The sequence below is a fragment of the Anas platyrhynchos genome, chromosome 3, assembly GCF_047663525.1.
Source record: "Anas platyrhynchos isolate ZD024472 breed Pekin duck chromosome 3, IASCAAS_PekinDuck_T2T, whole genome shotgun sequence".
Classification (NCBI taxonomy): Eukaryota; Metazoa; Chordata; class Aves; order Anseriformes; family Anatidae; genus Anas; species Anas platyrhynchos.
Window position 1 is genome coordinate 74,276,683 of NC_092589.1, and position 27,377 is coordinate 74,304,059.

The following is a 27,377-nucleotide window of genomic DNA, read 5'->3' on the forward strand; positions in this document are numbered from 1 at the left end:
GCATGAACAAAATCGGTCTGTAACTGGTAATTATTCTAATTGTCTAACTCTCAGTACAGATTCAGCTGACTACAGTGTTCAGGTGGGTAGGGCAGACGTGATTTTGTCAGTAATCAGACCTGGTTCCTTCCGTGCCCTCTCACTGCTGCTGGAGTTGCAGAGTCTGAGGGGTATGTGACCCTTGGTCTGCTTTTAGATTTACCTTCTTGTCAGAGGTGGGAGGGAGTTACTTCTGTGCAGGCAGATCAAGGGGAAGCGGTAACCTCTGAGTTGAGACCTGCACAGTTAATGTGGTGCAGCGATGAGGACAGGAAAACCACGTCACGCAGTGCACCTACCAGGGGACAGAAGCAGCAGCCATGGGATCTGCGGCCCCATCTGCAAGTGCACTGAGCAGCTGGTTGTGTAAGGGAGGCAGCCCTTCCTCAGAGCCCGCAGCTATTCCCCACCCTGCGTTCATTCATTAGGCAGCTGCAGCACAATAATTACAGCCAGAGAAAAGAGACAGAAGCAAAACTGTTGAATGTTAGATTTTTAACTTAAAAATAATTTCAGTGAAGTGTTACCTAACTTATATTTATTTATGAAATGCTATATTATATATAGCAAGAGCACATCAACATGACAAAGTGCCACTGCTTGGAACCAATAACACATTCGCTATGAAGAACTAAAAGCAACACACGAGAAGGAACAAAACTTCTGTACAAAAGGAAGAAAACTAGCGAAGCACTTCCTCCGTGGTGGTAACAACGAAAGCACCAGTACCCTCTGAGGCAACACAACAGTCACGAAAGCGTTACTTTCGGACAGACTCATTGTGCCAGCCGAAGGCCTGATGCTCCTAGGAGCAGCATGTAGTAACACTGGTCCAAGCCAGAACAAAACACAGCAGCATGTACAAAAGTTTCTTCGTATTTTACTTTTCTGCCAACATCATTAAGGAACGCTAACAAATAGGTTCAGCACCGGGCAACGGAGGAACCTCCAGGAGTCACCTGAGTATCTCTCACTTGCCACAAGTTCTTCACTAAACCTGCAGTGCTTAATTCCGAATGGGTGCTGCCCCTGTGCCCATGACAAGTATCCAAGCTTGGCGGGCTGAGGGCTCCTTCCAGCAGCCCACCACAGACACTCAAACATCACCCGGACTACCAGGGAGTCTGGCATCCTACTCAGTAAGCCAGAGCACAGGCCAAAAGGTGGTGGCTAAAAAGGGCACTGTGCTTAGATGCTTTTGCAGTCATGCTTAATGATAGTTTCCTTAAGAATTTATTTTTTTTTCCCCCCTATGTGGCAAATGATTCTAGAGTTCAGGAAGACTACATTTACTGGAGCTGTTTTAAAAGGTAAAAACTTGACTTGGCAAAGAAGTAAAATACTTGTAACAAAATATCAGGCAGCCTAGGAAGTGGGCAGGCAAGTTCTTCACATTCTTATAAATTATTTTGTCAGTCCTGTATTTTTCTAAAACACATCTACTTGTTTATATCTTCTCTCTACGTGAGAAAATCATATTTATTTTTTCTTAATTTAGGACTTACTGTTTTAGCATACTATTAGCAAAGATTTGAAGGCACGTGTTAAAAATTCTTTGGATTTGCTGTGTGCTAGAAGTCTTTAAGCTTTCAGTAAACATAAGTTTGTTCCAGTGAAACAAATATATTAATTTTCAGTAGTGAATATTCCTCTATCCTACAGCCCATAGGCCTAAGTCGCTATACCCACATACACATTGCACTCCTGTCCTTTATAAAATAAGCTTTAATTAATGTTTTTAGCCCTTCTCTCAGTTAAAAAAGAAACTTTAAAAAATAATTTAAAATTACACTTCTTGGCTATTCTGGATTAGCTACTCCCTGACATGATTGTAACTGTGGGGTCTCTCCCACCTCTCGTTCATCCACGCTGGCCTGAGGCACGCCACCATTCCCTATCTCCCTTTGCACTGTGACGATTACAAAAAGGCCGAGAGATACTCAAGCTTTCATGGGGTTAATAATGATAGCTAGCGAGGTGTGAAGTCATTCTGTTGCTTGCTCTTTTTAACTGCAAAGAAAAGACAGAGCTCTCGTTGTTGATCCTGCATCCTTCCAGGCTGGCAGTGCCGATGCTAGCGTCCAGAATAGCGCCCGATCCGCACGTCGCCGCTGCTCGTCTGGAGTTACACGACGAGTGGTTCCCAGCACTGCGTCAGCCTTTCTTCGTTGACTGTGTTGACGACGACGTGATCGCGATCGTACTGCGAGCCCCCTGCGAAGGAAAATTCAAAGAGCACAGTCTATCTGTGAAATCAGAGGCAGGTCCTACTCTTGGTTTCAGGGCTGCTCTAAGTGCTGATGCAGGCAGTTTCTCCCTCTCCCCAAAGCACTGTAAAGACGAACTCATTTTCATCACCGCCTGCTTTTGGCATTTCTTTGAAACAGGGAGGCCTGCCTGTTCCTCTCCACCGCCCTTCAGTAAGTCAGTGCTTCCTTTCCTGTTCAGGCTGAAGAAAACATGAATACTGTCAGGTCTAACTGTTAAAATGGCCACTTCCCAGAAGTCAAAGTTGGGTTTCCCCACAACAGCTGTCACTTTGCTCTCAAGGTGATGTTTACACTACGGAAGTAGTCCTGCTGTTAACAGTTTGAGCAAAACCATAAAAATAAATACAGAATAAGCCAAGGGATGAGGCCTGGTACTCATTTATGCGTAACCACTGTAACCCTGTATTTTGACCAGCTGCATCACAAGTTGCTGTACACAGCCCATCACCCGATGTCCAGCTGTTCCCACTGGTAGCTGAGTGCACCTGACTGCAAAATGCTTACACTTCTTCGATGGGCTTAAGTTACGCACTTTATGCAATGCCAAACATGTTCCTGTAGAAGAGCGCTGTTAGAATACTAACTTCAGCTCAGAAGTAAATGAAATGTTAAACCAGAAAGTCAGAGGTGACTTTTTTTTTTTTTTTTTTTCAATCTAGTACGTACTGCAGAGGCATTAGGTGCATACATCTTGCACACCTGCAGTAGCAGGCACTGCTCTCACTGAAGCAGCTGCCTACACTGAACACCAGGATGCTCCCACGGACACCCTCCTTCCTTCTGCACCTCCTCTCCCATGCCTCCCTACAGCCTCATCTTCCCAGAATGAGCAAGAGATGTGCCCGGCAGCTGAAAGCCTGCTCTGAGCATCACAAATACAGATTACAGCAGATCCCAGAGACGTGCTAAGTACTGAGCCCTACTTGGTCAAGCACATTTAATAGCAGCTCTTCTGTACGACGGAAATGCCACCTCAGGCACCGTAGCTGATCTCCCCTTTAGGAATCTGGGGGAAGATTCCAAAATCATCACCATCCCAAATCATAAAGGGTCTCTGAGAAGGTTAACAGCAACATGATTTGCCTCCTTCCCATCACCAACCAAGTATTAAACAGCAGCAGAGATACGCGGCGGAAACATTTGAAAGCTCTTCAGGAACAGGAAAAAACTTTAACCAGCAGCTATAAAAAAAAATAACGTTAGTCCTGTAGCTCAGTTATCACTGCGAGGGCAAACAGTCCGTTGTAAGCAGTATCTGGTAGACTATAAACAGGTAATAAAGGGAAAAGATAAGATTTCTTTCAGCGGAGCTCCGGGTTCCTTTGATGGAGCCGTGCTCTGGGCAAGGCACTGCACCATGCCGAGTATCCACAAGGTGGCATTGGTAACGCACGGTCGAACACATTCATTTGCTGAAGAATTCGTCAAAGCTCAGTTTGTGCTCAAGAACAGATCAGCAAAACTGGCAAAAACAGATAAAGTTCCTACTACACTTTCTCACATAAAAGCTAAAAGGAATAGATTAGCAAAATTATGATCCTACATAAAATTGTGTTCCTACATAATTCTGCTGAATGCATCTGAACTTTTGTCATCAGACCTACCCATGGCGAAGTCCTTCAATTAGTGCAGAATGTGTAACGTGCTTTTAACATGCTTAACTCAAGACAAGTCGGTGCAGCAGTGCTCCTGCTTTTTGGAGCAACTCAAAACTGACTTTAAAAAAAAAAATGTACGCAGAGTCATTGTGAATCTAGACTCTCCTTTGTCTCCTCTCAGGGTCTTTCTGATAAATTTTTATGGCAGTAAAGCGAATTTATGACTATTAGTGCCAGCGTTGTATCACGGTCAGCCATCACATAGCCCTTACCTCACAGTTCTGCCAGTCCCGTCCCTGTTAGTCCCAAAGTGCTGACTGTTGATTGGTAATTTTTGTTGTTGTTGTTGTTGTGTTTGTTTCTTTTGCAATTGTTATAGCTGATGTGTCACAGCATCAATCCAAAATTACTTCTTAAATTATTAAAGAATTAACAGCTATACGATTAATATCCCCAAAATGCAGAGTTATGTAGGAACATCTAATCACAATTTTGCTAATCATTCCATTTGCTGCTTTATCAGACCTATGAAATTATGAAAGCCAACGCAGTTCAGAAGCAGTATCTACATGAAACAAATTGCTGTGACAACAGCCACAGTAAAACATGCACAGAATTAGGCTGCTACAACAGAATCTGATGTTGACAATAAAGGTATAGCCATTAACAAACAAACAAAAACACTTTTTGCATCTAATCACATCAGCGTACAAGCCTGCCTTTGCTTTCCTAATATCCCTTGGCTATTGCATCTCCAACTACTATGTAAGAAAATTTGCTCTGCACAAATTAAAGTTAATGAAAAGCTAGGTAAGAGAAACCTAGCTTCAGCATTTTTAAATAATTTAATTATATTCACATCGCCCAGTGCCAAGTAAAATTAGCTGAGGGTATCTACACTGAGTGGACACCAGGAATACAAGATAAGCAAGTACTGTGAGTTACTAAACTCTGTGCAGGAAAAATGAGATGAAGTCCTAGGGCCTGTATAATTCAGGAGGTCAGACTAGCTGATCGGGTCTTCTCTGATTCTAGATTAAAGTAGCTCTAACACCATCCTTAATTTATAGGCACGTTTAGTGCCTATCCCACTGTAAACACCATGTAATTAAGACACAATGTAATGAGATAACACATTTGCTTACCTTTGATATCTAAAACCAGCTTCGGCTTCATCTTGCTGTAAATCCTGCCATCAGGACTAATATGCCAATACTGTTTGTCTTCATTCCGCTCAAATGACAGACCGAGTTTAGAGCCAGGAGTTATAAGATTTCCAACAATTGTCAAGCAGCAATCCTCTGCCATCTATATAACCAGAAAGGCAACAGCAATTACTCAAAAGCCCTTACTTCTAATATCCACTGGTTTTTAATCAGATAGGAGGGAGGGATGTAAGCAGGCGAGAACAGAATGTAAGACCTACTTTCCCCTAAAGGAATGCATTTTTCCCCTAAACTCCAGACTATTTATTTTTCCTTTTGTTCCTGTTTCTGCTGACACTCTCCACTACATAAGAATATTAAAATAACCATGTTGTATCAGATCAAAAGGTGCAATTAGCACCTGCCTCTAGCAGTGGCCAATAACAGATGCTATGGAAGATTACATTCACTCTGTTCTTGTATGCTGCATATTCCTGCTATACTCTCCCTGTCTGCAGCAATTTCTAGCCCAGGGACTTTTCCTTGAAAAGCCAGTATCCTTAATATCTGGACATTTTCTGCCCCATGTATGAGTTTGTTACTCACTACTCACTGAGATCAATGTAACCCTTTTACATGTACACTCTTCTGTATCGTAACCTTTCTGTAACAAATAGTTCCACATCTTTGCTACTACTATAAAAAAAAACAAAAACCAACATATCTTTGATAGATAGCTACAGGCTTTATTTGATGGTCTCCTTGCTGCACCACCCCTTATTTTAAGGGATGGCTTGTCCACACTACCTGTAGTCATACCTACTTAGTCTCTTCCTCACATGGAGGCAATCCACCTCCTTTGATTTTTTTGTTGTTGTTGTCATTTTTCTTTAGTCTTTTCTAGTTCTGTAATAACATTTTGAGGTAGAGAAAGGACAAAATTGGGCGCTGTATGAAGTGTCTGGATTTCACAGTACATCACAATGGTATTTTGTTCTCTGTTCTGTGATTCTTTTCCTAGGTATCTGTGCTACTGGATGTCAGAACTCTGCAGATTTCTTTATTGGTTAAAAAAAAAAAAAACACTGGCAAAAATCAAGGTTACTTGACAAGAATGTCAAGGCTGTATTAGTAGTAAATTGTAGTGAATTATTTTGTGGGAACTGATTTTCAATACATCACCACGAGCCTTCTTTTAACTTCTGTATTGACTTTAGCAGCAGTTTTAAACATCCAAGTGCCATTGTCAGTATGGCCCTAAATTATTAAATACACAGCTTTGAGAGAGCAGAACTTCCTCCTGTCACAACCCAGAACTGAAATACAGCTAAAATGTTGGTCAATTTAGTTCTCATCTCTGTCTAATTTTTTTTCTACCAGGATGTGGAGGACTCAAAGCATGCACCTTACAAAGGTTCATGAGGCACCTGCTTCATGCATCTCTAAAACTCATCATGACTAAGGAGACCCAAATTCTTCCCTGCTATTTGTATCTGATTCTGACAAATGAGAGGAATGATTTTGATATCCTGCTTGGTTATCTCACCTACCTGAAAATGTCAGGCACACCTCAAGTTGATACAGTGACCCTGAGTTAGTAAGATGACCTAACTTACAGGCACAAAGGCAGAAGCTCTTCCAATGAGCTATGCCTGCCTGTGTGCATGCACCTACCCATCCATGAGCTTATTTTTTTCTGAAATGCAGTGAAAACCACCTGCTTGTGCAAAATACAAAGATTTTTCTACCATTCAATAGAGAGATGGCAGAGCTCCATAAAGAGTTCAGTGATTTAAGATCAACGTTGTCATCCTGCACTCCATACTCAGCTAACAGGACTGCCAAACAGCACGCGCTGTGCATTTTCTGTGCACAGCAAAATTATGCTATGGACTACATCGACAGGGAAAAGAAACCAAAGAGCATTTATCCATAATCATATCCTATCACACTGTTGTGATATGAATATACTATTTCCAGCAACATGTTTGAGAGGGACCGTCACGACATAAGTTTTTTGTGTGTGATATTAAAGCTTTTAGCTTACTGAGCACCATTTCACTGTCTGCATAAATCCCTTTCACCACTGCCTGTGTCCTGTAAACATGTCCAAACAATGCCTTCCCTTATTAACAACAAGATTCTCCCCTCCAGCATAGATGACGTGGTTATAAACCTCTCCTTTGAAGTTATACAGTCCTATAGAAAAAGTTCACATGATTCTTTGCAGTCAAGCTGTTTAACAGTATTAAAGTAACTTAATTTTCTTTGGCCTGCATCCCTACCTAGGACTGTTCATGCTTAAACATTATGAACTGCAAATACCTCTGCTCACCTCAATGACAATTCACACATGATTAGTTTTATGGACTGTGAGAAAAGTAGGACCTCATTTGGAAACTTGCATGGAGGAATGGAAAAAGGGTGGAATTTGACAAATACGGAATTACGAGCAACGGAGGGGAAGAAGTAGGATTCGATCTTTAAGCTTGCTGAATGCAGAAGAGGATATAACCTACAGCAGACTAATCTACCCACCACAACGTACACCTGCAGCTATGTGTAGTTCAATTGATTATCAGGAAGGTTTTGCATTTTAAAAGGTCTCCCTAGTTTTGATAATTTTTATGATATTTTCACCATGGAGAAAGTAGAAGGAGCTTGTGAAAAGCACAACAATGATCTTCCAGTGTTGACTGTGCTTATAAAGCTACAGTTCTTTAGGGTAAATCACAACTAAAGTCTCAGAATTTCTATTACATCAAACAAAGGTGTCATACAACTAGTTTATGTCACCTGAAAAAGCCAGAGGTCAATGCAAATCAAAACAAAAAACATACCAAACAAACAAAAAAAACCCAAAAACTCCATAAAAAAAAGAAAAAGTTCTATAGCTGGAATTCCTAGAAAAATTAAGACAATATAATAACAATTGAATTCAGTGAGTCCTGCTACTGAAGAGCAAAAGAGATAATTGACATTGAAATTGAACCCTACCCGGCATCTTATGAACCCATCCTGATAAACCCAGATTTGATCTTCCGAGTCTGTATCTTCGGCAACCTGTATTCTGAGAAGATTCAGGTTGTCTAAATTTCCATCCGTTGACACAAATTTCCCAGTTTCCTTGTTACGGAGCCTGAAGTACACACGTTTCTGCAGAGAAAATGAATAAATAAACAAAACCAGAACTCTAACCACAATTTTTTTAGTGCAGAACACCTCCTGCTCTGGTAAACTTCATAGCAGTTGCTACTCAGTTCTAAACCTGGTGAGTGTCTTTCACAAAGCTTAACTTTTCTGTTTGAGAATTTTATTATTTATTAGTTATTTACTTTTTATTTACTCTTATTACTCATTTATTTGAGGATTTTATTTATTATCCTTAACTAAGACAAGTCAAGATTTTATATTCTGCTCAGACACTTAGTTTTAAGCTTGCCTATACACAGTGGAAGGCTAAGAAAGTTTTGAATTCAGAACAGCACCGACTTTACTGTGTTAAATTCCAGTATAGATAGATGCTTCACAAAGGGTGCACTCGTGCAGTGCTGCTTATGTCACTGGCAGCAGCTATTACAGTGCACATTCATGCTGCGGCTTGTTTCATATTCACATTTCTGTTTAGGCAAGCTCTCAGCCAGGGCAGTCAAAATACATTATTCCTAACTCTGCTTACGGCTATACAAAGACAACTCTCTGACAGTAAGCAAATACCTTTCTTACCAGTGTAAATAATCTGTGAGTTATAAAAAGTTGTCTCCTCAACAAAATACAGCCCAGTAAGAACTTCTAATGTTAAAGCTCAGAGGACTGCCACAGCATTTGGACCAAATCACATGGTCTCTATTTAGAGAGCAACACAAAAATAACAACACGAGAAGTTTTGCTTGAGATTTGCAAATTATTCTGCTACATAGTAAGCACAGAAGGACTTTTCATCCCCTAAATCAACATCTTATCACTACTACTTGAAGTAATCCATTATTATTGACCAATTTTCTTGTTGCTCCGAAAATAACGTAGATAGTACAGACAGTATACCAGTGACCAGTTTGGGAGTTAATTATAAAGCAACCTGAAATAATTTTTATTAAGTAGTTATATCCATTATTTGTTTATTTGTTAGTTCAAATTGTTTAGCCAAACCCTTACATGCTGTCTTCAATATTTTGGTTTAGACCATGTTTAATGAACAGTTTAAGCAGTAGAAATGCAAAACCACGTAGCATATTCAAATCACTTTTACTACAATGAAACTGTAGAGTTATTTCTTTACACAACTGGCATTGATGAAGCTTGTGACATGCATCAAGATTTTAATGTTGCTTTCATCTGCATAATATCCCACCACTCCATTACCCAATATAAATTGGTACTTCACAACTTCCCTTCAGAGCCCACTCACCTGCAGTAAAGGTCTCAGAGAACCTATCTGATGACAGCCACTCAGTTTATACCAATCCGGAATTTCACTTGGTGATAAAAACATCTGACGCCCCCTGTAATTACTATGCTCATAGATTATCCATCTATGAGGGGGAAAAAAAAAAAGAAAAAACACAATGCTTTTGCTGCCAAATCCTGCTTTAGAATCAATAAATAGATATAACAGAAATCTGACTCACAAGATAGTAGTTTTTAAGTACTTAAGCCAATGACCCATAAATAATAAAATTGTGTTCTGGTTTAGATCAACAGCATTAAGATGTATATACAGGATTTCACATTTTAAAGTCTTGTTATTTAAAAATTACAAGTTGAATGAAAACAAAACATTTTCTTGTCTTAAAGGAAGAACGATTTGAAATTTCATGTTTTCAGGAGCACGCTCACCTTAATTTTGGAGCTTTTTCATGGCCTGCTACACATCTATCCCCATATGTGAAATGAAGAGAATGATAAATGGATCTCTCTTCACTAAGAAGACCCTCTCAAAATGGGGAGACACATTAGGAACAAGTGCACTCGAAAGCCAGATAAACTCCAGAGGTCCTTTCCAACCTAAGCTGTCCTGTGATTCGGACCAGCAGCTGACACTACTACAATTAAATCAGAATTTTTATATCATAGTCTGTACCTTCACAATGATCACAGTGATCAACCAGAAAAGACTTCTACATTCGCTGGACAGGAAACCTACACAATCCACCACTCCATTACCTGGAACCATAATAACCATGTTCTTGGCAAAGAAACAACCTGATACTTGGCTTCATGTTATTTCCCCTTATAGAAAGTGAGAATCAGCTACATCGTGGTTATGGTGAGAGATGCAAAAATCTCAGGATACTCAAAGATATAGCACGTGTATCTTCTGCACAGCTTTTCTCAAGACCTTTAGGTTTCAAACTTCTGCTCAATGAGCTAAGGAAATCCTTGACCCACTTATCCAGACGGGCAAAATGGTTTGTGCTAAAGACCTGGTTTGAACTATCCACTTGAGGGCGGTATTAAGCTGTTCAACAGCATCTCTCATACATGTGCTTCAGAAATTTACCTCTTCAAAAGAACACATTGAAATGCAAAGCAACATGGACATATCATTTAAAAAAGAAGCATGATTCTTCAAGTTAGAAAAAACTTACAGCAAGTATCCTGGAGGTAAAGGCTTGCATCAGAAAAACACAAGAAAAGAAATTTAACAGAGCTGCTGAGGTACTAGAAGAAGCTAGCAGAATAGTTTTCAAAATACTTCCAGACAGTTTTTAACCATCACAGATTAGTTTTCTTAACGTGATCTTCTGGAGTAAATTTAGAGAACAAATCTGCTTAAAAATAGCTTATGAATTTAACTGATAAAAGTATATCCAAAAGTTTGACCCAGTTCCTGAAGTGAAAGGATTTACTAATGAGGAGTTACTAATGCCAAAAAGGGCAGGTCATGATCTGATTGTATCTGTGTCCATAACATCTAGGAAAAAGAATGAATACAAAGCTTATTAAAACATTTTGAACCTACATTTTGAATGTAGGATACAGATCATGAACTGCATGATTTGGTATGATCAAGACGTAAACCAAGAGCACAGGAGTTCGTTTTAAGGTTGCTGCCTATACAAACTACCTTTTATAATATAGCAGGAGAGATCGGACCAGTTTCATTGTGAGCTTTATTCAAATTCATTGCAGCTTCTTAGAAAAGCACAGGGCGTTTTCTTGTGAGTAATTACGTTGTAGAAACAGGAAGAAAATAAATTTCTGTAAATACGATGTGCACTGAGCACATTATCTTATTTTATTTGCCTTGGTCTCTAACACCTGTATTTTTTCTATTGAGTAAGCACATAATTCTAAAGAATCAAGATGTGGTTTTGAACTTACATGCCACCAAGGACTTGAACTGAAGCTATTAGAGGATTATATCCCAGGAACCGCAGGTTTAAGATTTCTGTACTGAATTCGATTTTCTTTCCTTGGAAATGCACCTTTTCAAAAAGAGCTATGCACGGCTCAGACAGCTCCTGTAAAAAGAAGATGAGCATTTCTATAGGATGTTAAAAGTCCAGACGGTGACTGTGAACTTCATTTCTCCATGCAACCCTTTTATATTAGAGTTTTCTGCTCGATTGTGTCAGCTCAAAGACCCTGAAAAATATTTTTGCTCTTCAGTAGATTACTTAAAGGAAACAAACAAAAATGCCACAAAAAGACCTTATACGAAACACACAAGTAGTCTTCTTCCATTCAACATAAGACTTCCTTATCATGACACATACAAATGTCTCCGTGATCAATTCTTGCGTATCTTAATTGTATTTTAAAACATATTTAAATTAATGCAATATTCCTCTCCTATTACACTAACCTCCATTCACTGTAAGAATTTTCATCTTCAGATCTGAACACACAGTAAACTAATACTGATTTCTACAGCTTCAAACAATGACAGCCTTGTCAACACTTCCTATTGCAGTTTTCATTTTTAACTGATACTGGCTTAGCCTACTATCAAAATCTCTGACTAGACAAAAGCTTCAAGATTCATACTTCTGAGGTGAAATTTATGACTCAGGCAAAAACATCTGAATCTTCCCAATGGCTCAAGGGTGATGATTCTCCTCCCTTTCTGTCAAAATGCTTCTGGTTTCAAAAGGATCCTACCCACATGAAACTCCCTGTATCACTGAACGAATCCATTTTAACTGTATAGCTTCTGGGTAACGAACCTGGGATTCTCTTCTGTGTTGCAAGTATCTGTAGTGGATTGGAAACAGTTTCTCACAATTAAGGCCCTTACTTGGAAGCTGGGAGGCAAGGGATTGAAATCCCTCAGGGTAAAATTAATTAAACTGGAGTGTCCTGGTGTCACAATTTACAGTCATAGATAGGGAGTGGCAGAGTCATTTCTTTCTCACAAGTCTTCCAGTCACAACTGAGTAAATCCAATGGCATAGCCAGAAGAGCTCTATATTGCTGGCATGTTTTCGGCGTGCTTGAAACACATCAACAGATCAGGAACACCCAACGTGAAGCAAGGTCTCAGACTCACAGCTGGCCTCAGGCATGGAAACAGGCCATGTCAAAGCAGAGGTGGCTCCATATGCTCACAGCAGCAGGTTATGTCTTTACCAGGAAAAATCTAATGTCAACCAATTTCTAGACATTACTTAAATTCCTCTGTAACCTTCCTTCAGATGGTTAAGGGCTCAGATAATGGTGATGCTAATGTAGCATTATCATCTCAGCAGCAGCCCAGGTTATCACATAGCAGCTGAGCTATGCTCCTGTTTGCGTGCATGTTATTAGTTTGTGGAAAATGCCAAAGAGGCCTTTTAGCTTACTCCAAAATCAGAGTAGACTAATCCCACCATCAAAGGTTAATGCAAGTTAGACTATTAAGCATCATCACAGGCAAAAAGCCCAACATGAACTATGATTATGTCCCAGTGTCTCTGAACCCTCAGTACCTGCCTTCCGTGATAGAAAACTGGTCAGACAGCAACCCTTGAGCCATATTCAATAGTTCAGAAATAACCTACTTAAAAAGAAAGCACAGAGACAGAAAAGGAAATCCTCCAGTTTTCAACCACACCTTCCACTCTGGGCATTTTTTAAGATTCAGCAGTAACACTTTTATAGAAGCATTCCCCATAGCAAGGAGTGCAAGGTCAGCTTAGAGTTTTCTAACTTGCAGTTCTTCCCATGTTCAGTATTATATGGAGCTGGTTCCCATGTATATCTACATTTCGCTATTTCACAGAGTTGCTCATTAAAAATGAGTATTTACAACATGACTCCAAGTATAAGCCACACCCACAGTTGTTTTTGTAATATGTTCAGGGAACAGAACACATAGCAAATTCAAGAAGGAAAAACACTCTTCCATCTGCAACACAATTAGTTGGAGCATGCAAAGCAAGCATAATGAAGCAAGGATACTGAGCTTCTGAACAAAAAAAAAAAAGTGCATCTTGTATAGAAATGTCACAGAAAAGTCATGGGGAAAGTTGTGGGACCAGCAAATGGTGGGGAGGAATTAAAACTGAGACTGCCAAAAAACAGCCACAAAGTAAATATGACAGGTGACACTGGTATCTAGAATAATTAGTTCAAACTTCTGTTAAATCATGAAAAATGAACAGTATAATATGACCATTTCCATCTAAATTCTTACTCTCTGTATTCTGGTTTGCTACTAAACCACTGAGCAAAGCAACCCATTTTCCTCTTCTCCTCAGGTTAAGAAGCCTCTGAAAAAGAAAGCACCAGCAAATGACTTGCAGATAGACACATCTCTGCACTACTATTGAAATGTGACAAGTTGTAGGGCTAGAACAAGTTTCAGAAGCTTTAAGAACTTCAAGAACCACAGAACTGACACATTTGGCTGTTTTACCACAACAGTCTCTGTCGCAAATAAATTTTCCTACAGAAAGCTGATCCTTCCAGTATGAAACAAGCATTTGAAACCCAAGAACTTGATAATGACATGTACAGAAGAGTCTGTTTTAATACATGGTGATCACCCACCAAGTTTGGCTAGAACCACTTCTATTATTTTTAATATGATCTGTCTACTGGACAGACAAAGAGTTCAGAAGGCAGACATACTTGATGCAAATGTTTGTTTACACTGTACATCAAAATGCTCCAGAGACTTGAAAGAGGATGACACATTTCAGTTCTCCTTCGTCAACTACACTACATCACTGACAGGTTACCAAAATTACAGTGGAGTGCAATACAGTTGCCAAATTCAAAGGAGAGAGTCAATAATGCAGTCTTCCATTTTTAAAATGAGTACCACCTCTTCACATAGTTGTAGTAAGCTCCTGGATTCTTGACTACATTTTGCTAGTAATTACTTGCAGATTCCATAAGTGATCTATCATAATGATTGGTTAAAGGCTTGAACAAACTCGTTTCTGACCACTGATGAGTTACAAAATATGTAAATGTTGTTTAGATTTGTATCCACTGCACATAACAACAGTGTGTCTGATTTTGCCAAACGGCATTTGGGCGTTGCTTTGCTTTATCTAGGAGGGTACATTGTTTCATGATGAACACAAATTGCATTTCCCTGATGCTAGCAATGGTGTTTTATAATTGCTTGGATTTCATGCAAAATTCTTGAGTTGAAGCCTGCTCTTTTTAACATGCACTTAAAAGCACGGACCATAGTACAGATATTACTTCACTCTGTCCTACTGGTATTTCTCAACCTATTCTAAGTGATCTCTCCTAATGGGAAACAAAACGTCTGAGACATCCTTAATTCATTTTACAGAAGTCCCTTCATAAACTGTTGTTAAGAAGAGCAATGCCAGGCAGCTGCTTCCATGAGGTACTCTTCTTTGCAAAAACAGTACAGGGGTCCAAAACCTGACTGCAGATAGGACATTTCACTGCTACAGAATAGGGGAAAAAAAAACAAACAAAAAAAACCTGCTCTGTTGTCCACCCATCCCTATCATTTTTATTGTCACCAAAAAAAATGGGGAGATCAGAGACATTGTACTTATCTGCTTTACTTACAGTATTTATAATCCGTAATGATTTTAGAACTGTTTGGGGTGAACAACCCATCGCCATCAGATCAGGATAGATTCCTTCTTCTAACACATACTGGTTACCAGAGAATTCCTCCTGGTCAAACACTATGCAGCTGCAGGAAGGAGAAGAAATTGTCTTTTAACAAAGCTGTAAAAAATAAAATTATGCTTGTATTTCTTGGTCTTTGATAAGAAATACTGACAGAAACATCATTTACAACGTTCTGTCCTGAGAAGCTAAAGGTTGATACTGCAAAGCGTTGTTCTTTGTAATTCCCCATAGATGAAACCATTTCAGATGTTAGAAAGCTGTTTGCTTTTTAAAAATCTTTTCCCATTTTAGTGATTTTACAATATTCATTTGATGTAACTTACCTGCCACCTAAGACTTTTGAAGACTTCACTGCAAGTGAATCAATATATCTTGTGTTTTTTCCAAATATTTTGCAGTTACCCTTGAATTCAGGCTCTGAAAATAACTGGACCTTTAAACAACCACAAACATTTAAAAACATTTTATTCTTTAACCTTCATTAGCATGTCTCTACCATTATTTCAATGACTAGGTTACAATATACTTAAAACCCAGATTCCCTCAGCGACATATATTTTTTGTTACACCTCCTGTGTTGTTACCTTGGTATCTTGAACTAGGTTTGCAATACCAAAAGCTACCTCTGGATGTTAAATCGTTTAGTAAGATGTAAAATAATTCCAAGAACAATAACAAAGGTAGCTGCTTTGACTATCTACTGGAGATTATTTTTAAATCCCCACAGAATGGGGAGAATAGGCACATCATTAGTAAAGGGTGATAAACTGTTCTGTTTTAGTTTCTTAAGCCATTTAATCTTCCAAATGTATTCTCTTTTCACTAAATGAAAGATGTCTGTTTCTCAGAACATAAATGGTGCATAATCTTGGCAAAGTACTCTGGAGCATGCCAACAGGTGTGGTATATATTCCCAGGACTGATGTGCCTGTTATAACTACAGTTACAGTCATGTCAGTTCTTTCTTTCTGCACTCTGAGAAAGAGAGGGTATGAAAGGATAAGTCACCTGGAGTCTTTTGTCCTTGTTGAAAAGAATAAAAAAAAAAAATTCTGAGCAGCAAACCTGCTAATTTGGTTAGAGGATAATTAGCCCTGATCACACAGAAGTCATTCACATTATCACATGCCTACCAGCTTTATTCACTCTTAACAGAGATACAAGTGCAGGCATGCACAGCACTTTCCAAAGAGGAACATGCTGACGAAGGATACAGTCTGTTGACTACAAGCCATTACTTCTTAGTTTCCTTAGGATAATGTCTTAATAGGAAACATAATATATAGATGTAAATATTTTTTTATGTATACAGCAGAAAATAAGCAGCCTTAAGATTTTTATCCCCCCTAGTTTATACATCCTTATACAGGACATTCCAGTGAGGCATGCTACTAATTAAGAATGCAAATTGAGACAGCCAAGACTTTTCTCCTTGGTTTTTAGTTCCATGACATTATTCACAATTTGACTAAAAATAAAAGTAACTTTGTAAAGGGAAAAAGACAAAAAGGAACGGAATTATGAAAGAATGAAAAGCTCCCCATTACTCTCACTGTCAAAAAAAAGTATTATTCTTGCACACAGGAGAAAGTCCAACATACAAATACATTAACTCACTGAAAATACAAGTTCTCTGTCACTTCCTACACTTCATTATGGACAAATACAACCTTAACTTTTAAGCACACTAGGAAAGCAGTACTTGTGACTGAATGAGATTCACTTCAAGTATAACCACCATTAGCAGAACTGTTAACCAAAGAACTAATTTCTAAACAAATTAAGTGTTGACTGTAAGTTTACAACACTTTTCAACTGTAAGTGTACAACAACCTCTAGCTTGCAGAGCCTTTATCTTTGTAACATGCTCCAGGTACCTTCACTGGACACTGAAGCTCTGCATAGGTGGCTGCAGACTCCAGCTCCTCAGAACAACTGCTGATACCCCCAAACCGCTCACATGCGGACCCAAAATATTGCCTGGGCCCCCAAAAAATTTGGAGGGACAGCTGGGTATTAAATCCCAGCTTTCCTGGAGTTCAACGTGCCTTAGTTACCAGGCTCAGAAAGCAATCTTCCTTCTTCACTTCACAAAGTTCTCAGTCTTTGTCTGACTAGTCAACTATCCATGCAAAAACATGCATGATACAGTACATAAAAAGCCTGAGGCCATTTGTGTGTTACACAGTCACTACTACGCAGTACAATTCATGCACTTACAGAAGTATCTTACCTTGACTTTGCCCCTTTCACTTCCAACAATATCCTACAAAGGTTTGGAGAACAAAAGAGAAAAAAATAATAAGAAAAACAATTAAGAAGCACTAAATTAACAAATATACAAAAGCTTATTGCTAATTATTGTTGAAAGAATATACATAAACTGGATTTGATAGAAAAGACTACCTAGAAATACTTCAGAGAAACTTGCAAAACAAGAATGAAATGAACTCCTTACCATAACAATGGGTTGAACTGAAGATATTTTGCAATTCTTCCCCCCCCATGCCTCAATGCTGGGATAGAGCCCTTTATCCAGTATGTACTGCTCCCCTGTAAAGTCAGGATTCTCATATGCCACCCACCTAAGAGAAAGAAAAGAAAGCAGTGAGTAAAAATTATACTACTTTTTCACCAAAAAAAAAAAAAAGTATATATTATCTTAACATAAGAACAAATAAAAAATTTCTCCCCAAAATGACAAACCGATGCTATTAAAACCCTAAATAAACAAAAACATTCATCTGATACTCCAGAACTCCAGCAAATTTCACTTCCATTAGCCCCACCACATCAACATGAATCAGCTAAAGCAGACCACCAGATCAAATGCATCATCAGCGAGACACCTTTAGAGCATACTCCAGGAAGAATATTCTGAGATACAGTTCTATTATTTTATCTAGATTAAGTTCTTCTCTAGAAAAGCAGATACATATCAGAATGCAACTGTTTTGGATAAACTAAAAGTCATCTGTACAATATAGATACGTACAGGCAACATTAAAAAAAAACAGTATTCATAAACTTCAGGTTTTTTTAAGCAAACACACAGAGAACTTAACAGAAAGTTAAGCTGCAGCAACAAGTATATATGCTAATGAGGGCAGACTGTTCCCTGCTTGGGATCACAGACATCAGCTGGAAGAACATCCTTGACAGTTAAACATTAAAGCCATCTAAAATTTAACCAGATTAATGTATATAAATTCAAAGCAATTATTATGACTACGTAGACCTCATGCCTATCACAGGCCACAAACTCAGATTTCTGCAAACCCATAACTTCTGTCTCAGCCAGTATATGCCTTCCTGAAAATGAGATAAACACTCTAGCTACTGGAAAATCAACCAAATCACATAAGTCTCTCCAACATTCAGTTGCCCCTGCAATGTTTTATTACAACTCTGAAGGACCCACTATCAGCTAGCCTTGCTATGCATAGTCTGCTACATTCAAGAAACCTTCTGTTAAAGCATGCTTCTAACCCAGAGTCCATACTGTAAGTCCAGATAAAGTATTCCTGCATCAGTACTACCTTTGTTTTTCCATAACCTACAGAAATTGTTGCCTTCCACTTTTAGATTTCCAAAACTTTCCAATAATTACATTCTGGCTCTTCTGGAAACTTCTTTTTTTTTTTGAGGAGTGTACAGACATCAGAACTGGCCACAATAACAGCCAAGCTTCATTCATTATATTCACGCAGGGATCAGGACATCTTCCTGGTTCTACGAGATAACAGCTGGTTGACTATTAGTAGAATAATTTAGCCAATGAGTTACATAAGGAGTTACCCTAGGTTATGCCAAAACCCACTTTCAGTGGGGTCTCCATACAGAATGTCAAAACTAACAAAAATTTGATATCATAAAGCAGTGAAACTACTGAATTCAGAATGTGCAGTGTAGGCTACCTCTCACTATCTAAATTTGCCACAAAAAAATTTACATGTGCTGAGCAACTAGATTGTATTAAGCTGCAGTTTTAGTCCAAGAACAAACACTGGAGTCTCTGCAAATATAAAAAATGGGATAACTTCAAACTGAAATAAAAGCTGTGTCACATGTACATACTGCAAGTATCAACTTCATATTCGTCCATGGCAAGTACTCATATAGTGATTCACATTTATCACTACTCACATCTCTTGGTTTGCCTCAGATATAATCAATTATTCCAAATTGTGATGCACTAATTACTTAAGGCACATTTCAAGGCACATTTCAAAATCACCTCACAGTAATTCATTAAAGAGACATTGGTATGTACAATAAATTAAGCAGAAAGTTCAGATGTCCCAGGTGTGTTTAGACCTGTATGCCACACATACCAAAAACTGTGAGGTTTCCTTAATCAATTTCTTGAGCAGATGCTTATTAGATTTTTCCGTGCACAGACACCAAGGTATAACTACAAGGCATGGCAGTTTAACTTGATTAACGTCTATGAAAATAAGTGTTCCTGATTTTAAGTGAATGATAAAACACGCCAGATCCCTCCCCTAAGACTCTCTCAAAAGCAGTAATTTATTTTCCTCCTACCTAAAAAGAAGCCTGAATATAGAAGTAATGAATGTATTTCACTTTAAGCATATTTCTGCTGAAAACAATGGGATTTAAATTAATAAGCACTGCTCTCCCATGCAAGTCAGCCCATGTTGGAGGATTGCTAGAGCTAGGGCTTACTGGTGAAATACTTGTGCTTCTCCACTTTGTTCAGAAGCTCATGCAAGCTGCCAAGAGTACTGGTAATGACGCCAGGGACAGGAAGCCGAATTCAGCAGCAGCTGAACCTGTCAGACCTCAAAACTATCCCCAGGATGAAGCGTTGCTTTAATCCAGCTTCTGACTAACCAGGAGGCCTGGAGAGCAGGAGGCAGCCTCCATATCTGAGGGAAAGAGTCGCACCCCGGCTGCCAAGCACCACAAGAGCTCCAGTTTGACGCTGCAGTGTGGCAGCAACATCCCTACCCCACAGGGAGCGACTTCTCTCTCAGTAATTTTGTAACCCCCAGCCCAACAAATTGCCATAGTCAGGCTTAGCAACAGCCTCAGCCCAAGTCAATGCCAGAACCGTGCTGAATGCCTCACGCCTCTGCACCAACTGTGCCAGTGGGACCTAAGATGTAGAGAAAACTGACATTTATATACTGTAAGTGATAGTACACACAGAGTATCTTTCCCCAAAGCCTCAGTATGGGATGTCTAGTAAGAGCAACTACAAACAGGGCCTGGAAGAACAGCCAAGAAATGAATCCTGAGGCAGATACCTTGCTAAAAGATGGCTTTTCCTACGGTCAGCTCAGGATTCATCTTACCTAACTTTGTCTTTTAAAACATTGACCATTTCTTATTACATATGCTCTTCCTACAATCAGCTGAGAGGACTAATCCCACTTTTTGTGTTGTTCAGACTCGTCTTACAACAGGACAGACTACCTACTGGAAGGGCCTACCTCTCTCTCAGCTACAGAAGAAATGGCAACACCTTCATTAAACTAAAGGGCAAAGCTGTAAAAAGTTAAGGTCTCAAGCACAGAAGCACTCCTTTAGGTCTGAAATAGAATCCATAATGTTTAAGCCTTAAATACAACACGGAGACAACAGGTCTAAATCAGCCTATATAAGGTAACCATAGACCACATGGGGCCAGGGAGAAAAACTGGCACTTGCAGATTTTTAGCATGACTAACAGGGAGGAAGAGGTAATAAAATTCTCTTCGTAGGAAAGAGGGGAAACAGGTTATTTACCGTACCCCTTTTTGCTTGTGATTTCTAGTACCCACGGACCTGTGAACTTGGATTTTGTGACTCCTTGAAAGGTTCTCTTTGGTGTTAGCTCAGCTCAGTTCAGACATGGAGGGAAGAGGAAGCTTTGTTTGAAATGTCCTCCTGCAGAGTACCTAAGGGCTCTCAACCTTTTCAAGCTTCTCAGTGGAGGTTTGTTCTTGTACATAGCGTCTTTAGTTTCCCTTACATTACCCCCTGCGTATGTCTAGATTCAATACATTACATTCTGGCTCCTGCATATGAACTACTCATCACTTAATGTTTCCTCAATATCCCTACACATAAATGCACTAGAAGCAGCCAAATCTGCACTATGGACTAATTACTTGAAAAGTGGAAGGAAACCTGTAAGAATTACAGGACCACAGCAAAACAAACACCTAGGAAGAACACACATCTGTCAAGTTCTTCAACCAAGTTAAAAGACAGGGGCTTTTTCAGTATTTTTGGCAAAAGCTTTCCATGTTTACAGATAAAGAAAAGGCACATTTCGAAGCACGCAATTCCTGTGATTTGATCACTATTAAATATAAGCTTGAAGAATTATTAAGCAAAGAGGAAAGTCAAAATTGTACAACACAGTTCCTTTTAGTACTTGCTTAAACTTGTAAAGGGTGTTACCTCTTGCTACTAAATACTTTCATTTTCCACCACTAACAGTTTGCCAACTTTGGAGTAAAGATCAAATCCTACTTAAGAAAGAAAGGCCTCTCCTATTTTCAAGTAGTTTGAATTCCTTTCTCCCGCCCCAAACGGTAGAAGAATAAAATACCCTGGATTTTGTGCTTGTCCAATTTCTGAAGAACGCTCAAAAGCAAATCATTTATTGATTTAAAAGGAGTCAATTTAATTTAAAAGGAGTCACTCACCATCTTTGGATATATTTTTCAATGTGTCTTTACAATAGATTAAGCAAAGGCATTAAAATATTGCTTGGAAACATTCCTCAGAATCTATAGCCGAAAATTTTAATGCAGCAAGTTCCCCATTACCCCAAAATGAAATATTCATTCTCCAAATGCGGAGCTAGGCTGTCTTCAGCATACAGTTTAGAGATGTAGTTTACCTCAGAACTTGTTCAGTAATATCTGTGTTCTGCACTGTAAGCCTTTCTTTTCTTTGATATACCCTTTAAATTACAGAGCAATCAAATTAATTATGTGGGAAATACAGATCATAGGTTATCTGTTACTGCTGTAACTGCTTACTACAAATACCTGTAGTTAAAAAAAAAATGTTAAGGAAAGTTAAGCTGCAAGAAGCACTGAACCTTTTTTTTTTTTTTTTTTAAATGAAGTATTTTCAATATGATACCAGGAAGGTTGCTTAGGACAAGCTTTTATTGAACATTTAACAGTTCACTATGACATCATATATGTTCTAGTCTAAATAGCTCTGGGAATTGCTCAATGGATTATTCACCACTGTATGACTGATAGGAAAGGAAGATATAAAATTCTTCTACCTAAACAGTTACTTATCACTTAAAATAAAATATTTTATTACCAAGAATGAATGACTTAACATGATTCACTCAACTATCTGACACACTGGCATTTACTAAGACCACCACCACAAAACTCTAAGAGGCTGGCAACCTCTTCGCAAACGAAAGGGTCATACAAGACTGTAAAAGCTGAGTGGTGGTCACCAGTTACAAACCAAACACCTAAATAAAAAATTAAAATTAATGCTACAAATTACACCTTTAAGAGACTAGAAGGTGAGATTACGGGAGCAATTGCAGAGTCTGTGGGACAAAGATTTTATTTGTAATAACTTGTAGCCACTTTTACCATCAAAGTATGGGAGTCACACTTAATTACTAGAATACTCATACAAAGTACGATTCCTATCTCAGCTGCAACAGTCACATTTACTAGAACAACTACACAAAGGGTGTGATAGGTGACCCACAATTTGTTTCCCAACCTTCAGAGATGACTCTTTCCCATGAATCTCCCTTCCACATTACAGAAGACAAAAGGGCACAGTGGCTTCAAAGGTCACCGTGCAGAAAAAACTGCTGTCACACCATATTGTACACAAATCAAACACATTCCTTTGGAATGCACCGAGCTTGATTCTGCAGCCTCTACCCAGGCAAAATTTGCAGAGATATCACACAGATAACACACAGAAAGATTTAGGGTGTGGCTGGGCAAGGCAGATCTTTCAGCAAGTCACCTGCAGTCCAGACAAGGAAAGAGACTGTAAATCGCGTGCTCTTAGAGTTTGTGTATTGGAGACATGATTGCTAATATTTGTTTATATTTCCAAAATACTTTGATGCAGTCTATAAGGCTGTGGAAGTCAACCTGCAATTGATGTGCCCAACAAATCAAACATTAAGATTTACAAACTTATCAATTGCATGTGACAACACAAGAGGCACCAGGAATAGGAGTAGTCTTAATCAAAAGATTTAGGAACCTCAATGTAAAAAAATAAAATAAAATAAATAAAAATAGTTGTAGTAAAAAAAACTATTAACCTATGGGATTCACTGCAAAAGCAATGTTACTTTCCAGAAAAAAAACTTCATTTTACACACAACCCTGAGAAAAAGCAAGGAATTTGCCTCAGGTCAATCACGCCAAGCCTAGAATTAGTTCCATAACAATTTTGCTGTTATGGAAATGCTTTTAAAAACACAGCCACAAGAACAAACTATTTTTACCTCTCTGATGAGATCTTATCTCATATACTATCATACTTTGCAAGTCAGCAAGCCAACATTTCCATGTTGTAGCCAACATGCTGCAGTCAAGGGCAGGAAGTTTAATCTGAATTTCCACAGAGGCATTAGATGTCAGAGTACAGAAAAACATCTTCAAACACAGAAACTCTAAAAAGTATACAAGCATATTTAAAATTAAACAACAGTTAAAAATATCACTTACACGCCACTTAGCACATTTATGGATTGCGTTCTCAGCCCATATCCAGTGTCTTTCAAATTGGAAATAATTCCTAACACATTAATGTTGGAACCCTTTGATCCAAAGTCTTTTTCACTGTACATTATCATATGGGAGCTTGTGAAGTCCTGTTCAAAAAAAAAAAAAAAAAAAAGAAAAGAGAAGCACCATAAGGAAAATGGAACATGATGTTTCAATGGACTCAGGAGATTTCTACTACACATTCTTGGAACTTACGCCAACAACAGGTCGCAGTGACTGCAACTCTTCATCATAGCCACCCCAGTCCGTCCAGTCCCGATACGCTCCTTCTTCCAGCAAATATTGATGGCCTTCAAACCCAGGCTTCTCGTAAGCAACCCAGCTAAATAACAACAGAATCTGTGTGTGAAAATGGACAACTGCCACTATGTCTTTTCAGGGAACAGAAAGATTTGTGAAATTTGTTCTTTTCTTTTTCTCTCTTCCATTACATATATAGGAATCTCCTAAATACCTTTTCCATTTGACATTAATATAATTACATAATCCTTTCAAACAGGAAAAAAGTCCAATAAAAATACTTGCTAAACTTCCCAGAGGTAAAACAAAAAAGTAAGAGTGACATTATGTTGACCACTCTTGGTGGAGAGACAAGGCACAAAAAAAAAACAACAAAAAAACAACACCACACACCACACCTTTCCTGGCTTGTTATGATAAAGAACTTCAAGTTAATCTGAGAAACCTTCACTAACCAAAGCCAAATGAAATTCTGTAACTAATCCACACCTGAGGTTTAAAACAGTTAATCATGGAAACAGCACTACAACAGGAGAGAGGGAAGTTAGCTGACTTAGGCTGTTCTGTCAGCTTGGCAGCCTTTCTACCCCTTCTCTCACAACTGTGAAATCAGGGTGACAAAGAACGCAGTCATTGCTGTGAATGTTTGCAAACTTACCTCAGACAAACAAAAAAACCCACAAACTAAACCAAATCAACAACAACAAAACTAGGAAGACAAAAGCAAACAGGTACTGAATTTATCCACTGCAAATTCCAATCTACAGAGTTACCACTTCAGCTGAAGGGGAAATAGTGCTGGCGTTTTCCCACTTACATTCCTCCCAGTACTTTCATGGATCCCACTGATGTAAATGGAAGACTTCTCTTTTCTTCAGATTCCTTGTCATTGAGCATAAAGATCTCTGATTCTACTTCCACATGTCTTCCTTCAAAGAAAGGCTTCTCATAAATGACTACCTGTCACAAAAATGAAGTAAAAGAAAAGCTGCAGAGCATGATAAATTCTGACAACAGTCAGTTTCTTTTGTATGGGCGCCTAGAGGAAGAAGATAATGAAACTAAGTAATGGGGTCTCTTTTTAAGACATCTTCTCTTAGACACGCAACATTGGGGCTTAAATGTTCACTACTTGTCAGCATTATCCCAACAGCTGTTAATACTGTCATGTACATGTGATAGATGCAAAAATTTTACAGAAGTTAGTTTCATGGTGTGGTCACATGCCGCACGACAAGCTTCAGTAGTCAGTACACAATCAAGATAGATTTATCCACCCACATGTAGTTCATGTGTATGTTGATAATATACCTTTCAACAATCAAATGAATACTGATTTTTACCTTTGGCTCTCCAGCACATTCAACTTTGCGACCACCCTGTGGGCAAGGAAAAAAAAAAAAAAAAGAGAAAAATAAGTAGTCACCTATACCAAGTTGTCATCAACTCTTCATAAGAAGCTGGAATTAGGATGAAATCTTTTTTGTAGGCCACATATGGAGAACAAGAAGATTAAAAGCAGAAATAGATGCAATCAGATGTTAAAAGTTCAAGAATTTTATAGGCTAAAATGTTGTTTGTTTTTTTAAAGACTTACATTTCTGTGAGGCTTGAGAAATTTAGTCACCTTAACACACTATTTCTAACATATAAAAGGTGATGTAGCTTGCAAGTAATAACAACATTTTACCATTTTCAAGGGCCTCATGGACCTAATATAGGCTTCTTTCTTCTCCCAGAAAGCTAGATTAGGATATTCACCAGGCTCCAGCATTAAAGGGACTCCCTGGAAACCAGGTTCTTCATAAATTAGCCATCTAAAGTAGAGGAGGAGTGGAAAGCAAAAATTAAAATAAAAACATTTCTGAACAGTAAAGAACAAGACAAAGTGTTTACTTTAGAAAAAATATCACTGTACTCCTAAAAAACCTTTGTTTCTTTGTCTTTACCACTGAAGTTCCCAACTATAAGCTGGTATACTGGCAAACTTCTGTGTCTGTGCAGGAACCACTGACAATGCATGTTTTGTTTGAGCAGGCTAAAAAAAATCAGTACAGTGAACAGGCAGTGAGGAATTTGACTCTGTCTTATCTGGGGGCAACATCAGTTTTAGACTGAAGTTTCAAGATTTAAGGTTACTGTGTATTATTTTTAGAATAGCTTTAAAATACTCAGAATAAATTTTCCAGAAGTTGAAAGATCTCTGCTACCCTAGACTTGGATTTATTGCAAAATCTGATCGAAACAGAACTCTAAACTTTTGTTACTAATTAATATGTAAAAAAAAAAAAAAAAAAAAAAAAGACTTTGAAATCTGCTTCCAAATTACTGAGTGGGACAGCAACAGAATTTTTTCAAAGTTTTTAACCAGTAATCACTCAAGGCATGTTCTGAGCTGATGTTAACTGGTATGAGTTGGCATAGTTTCATTGCAGACATATGGTTCCAAAGAAACAAAGAACTTTAATTTTATTGGTATCTATAGCCAAATATTAGATGCATTATGTGCTTCATAGTTGCCCCCTGCTCAGTAAGCCCTCAGCTTCACTGCAAGAATTTAAACACATGGGAGACCAAAGAGAGAGTACAATCAGAAGATAATGGTACGTTGCCTCATTTTTGTTGGCAGCTTTTAATAAACAATAATTAAGCACGCACACTGGGAAACCTTAAGATACAACCACACCCACATGGCAAAGTGACTCAGAATCAAAGCCTGCCTCAACTGCCAGTACAATGAACTATGTCATGCTTATAAACTAAAGGAAAGAAAACTTGCAAAATGCAGAAAAGCAGCAGCAATTTACTGAATTTCTCACGCAAGCAATTGGCAGAAGAAGTGACATCTTTCTACACTGGACTAGTACCCAAGAGATTGCTTTCCAACTGTTTCATTTCCTGATTGAAATACTAGTCCTCTTTCCCTCAAGAGAGCCAAATGCAACAGAGAGAAATTAAGACTTTACTAGTTTACACAGATTTAGTGCAAAAAACTCTCACACTGATATAAAAACCAGAAATAAAGTTGAGAGATAGATGGAAAGCTGAGAGGTAGATGGAATCAGTTGATAACCAACCTCCAAATAACATATCTGCCAAGAGTAATAAAATCAGATATGTAATTTGCTTGCAGTTCAACACAAACTTCTGCCAGAGAACCAGTTATATGAACATCTTAAAATTTTCCTACATACCTGAGTGCTTCTTTTTTTTCCCTCTTAAATCAAGATGTAAAAATTTAATTAGATAAATGTATTTTATCTGATAACTAAAATGTCT

The 27,377-nt window shown here is 38.4% G+C and overlaps 1 protein-coding gene across 6 annotated transcripts in view; it reads right to left on the reverse strand.

The window, feature by feature from the left end:
* Window positions 1–517: 517 nt before the first annotated feature.
* Window positions 518–27,377, reverse strand: part of CRYBG1 (crystallin beta-gamma domain containing 1) — a 96,137-nt gene continuing 69,277 nt past the window's right edge. For all 6 annotated transcript variants that reach the window (XM_072036138.1, XM_072036141.1, XM_072036142.1 and 3 more), the window contains 14 exons: window positions 25,789–25,915; window positions 25,442–25,477; window positions 24,916–25,058; window positions 24,054–24,180; window positions 23,799–23,944; window positions 17,561–17,687; window positions 17,336–17,368; window positions 15,426–15,535; window positions 15,034–15,163; window positions 11,377–11,516; window positions 9,461–9,584; window positions 8,050–8,208; window positions 5,053–5,215; window positions 518–2,253 (listed from right to left, as the gene is read on the reverse strand). In XM_072036138.1, coding sequence (XP_071892239.1) covers window positions 2,165–2,253; window positions 5,053–5,215; window positions 8,050–8,208; window positions 9,461–9,584; window positions 11,377–11,516; window positions 15,034–15,163; window positions 15,426–15,535; window positions 17,336–17,368; window positions 17,561–17,687; window positions 23,799–23,944; window positions 24,054–24,180; window positions 24,916–25,058; window positions 25,442–25,477; window positions 25,789–25,915 — 1,654 coding nt within the window. In that variant the 3' untranslated portion in view covers window positions 518–2,164. The remainder of the gene's footprint in view (window positions 2,254–5,052; window positions 5,216–8,049; window positions 8,209–9,460; window positions 9,585–11,376; window positions 11,517–15,033; window positions 15,164–15,425; window positions 15,536–17,335; window positions 17,369–17,560; window positions 17,688–23,798; window positions 23,945–24,053; window positions 24,181–24,915; window positions 25,059–25,441; window positions 25,478–25,788; window positions 25,916–27,377) is intronic.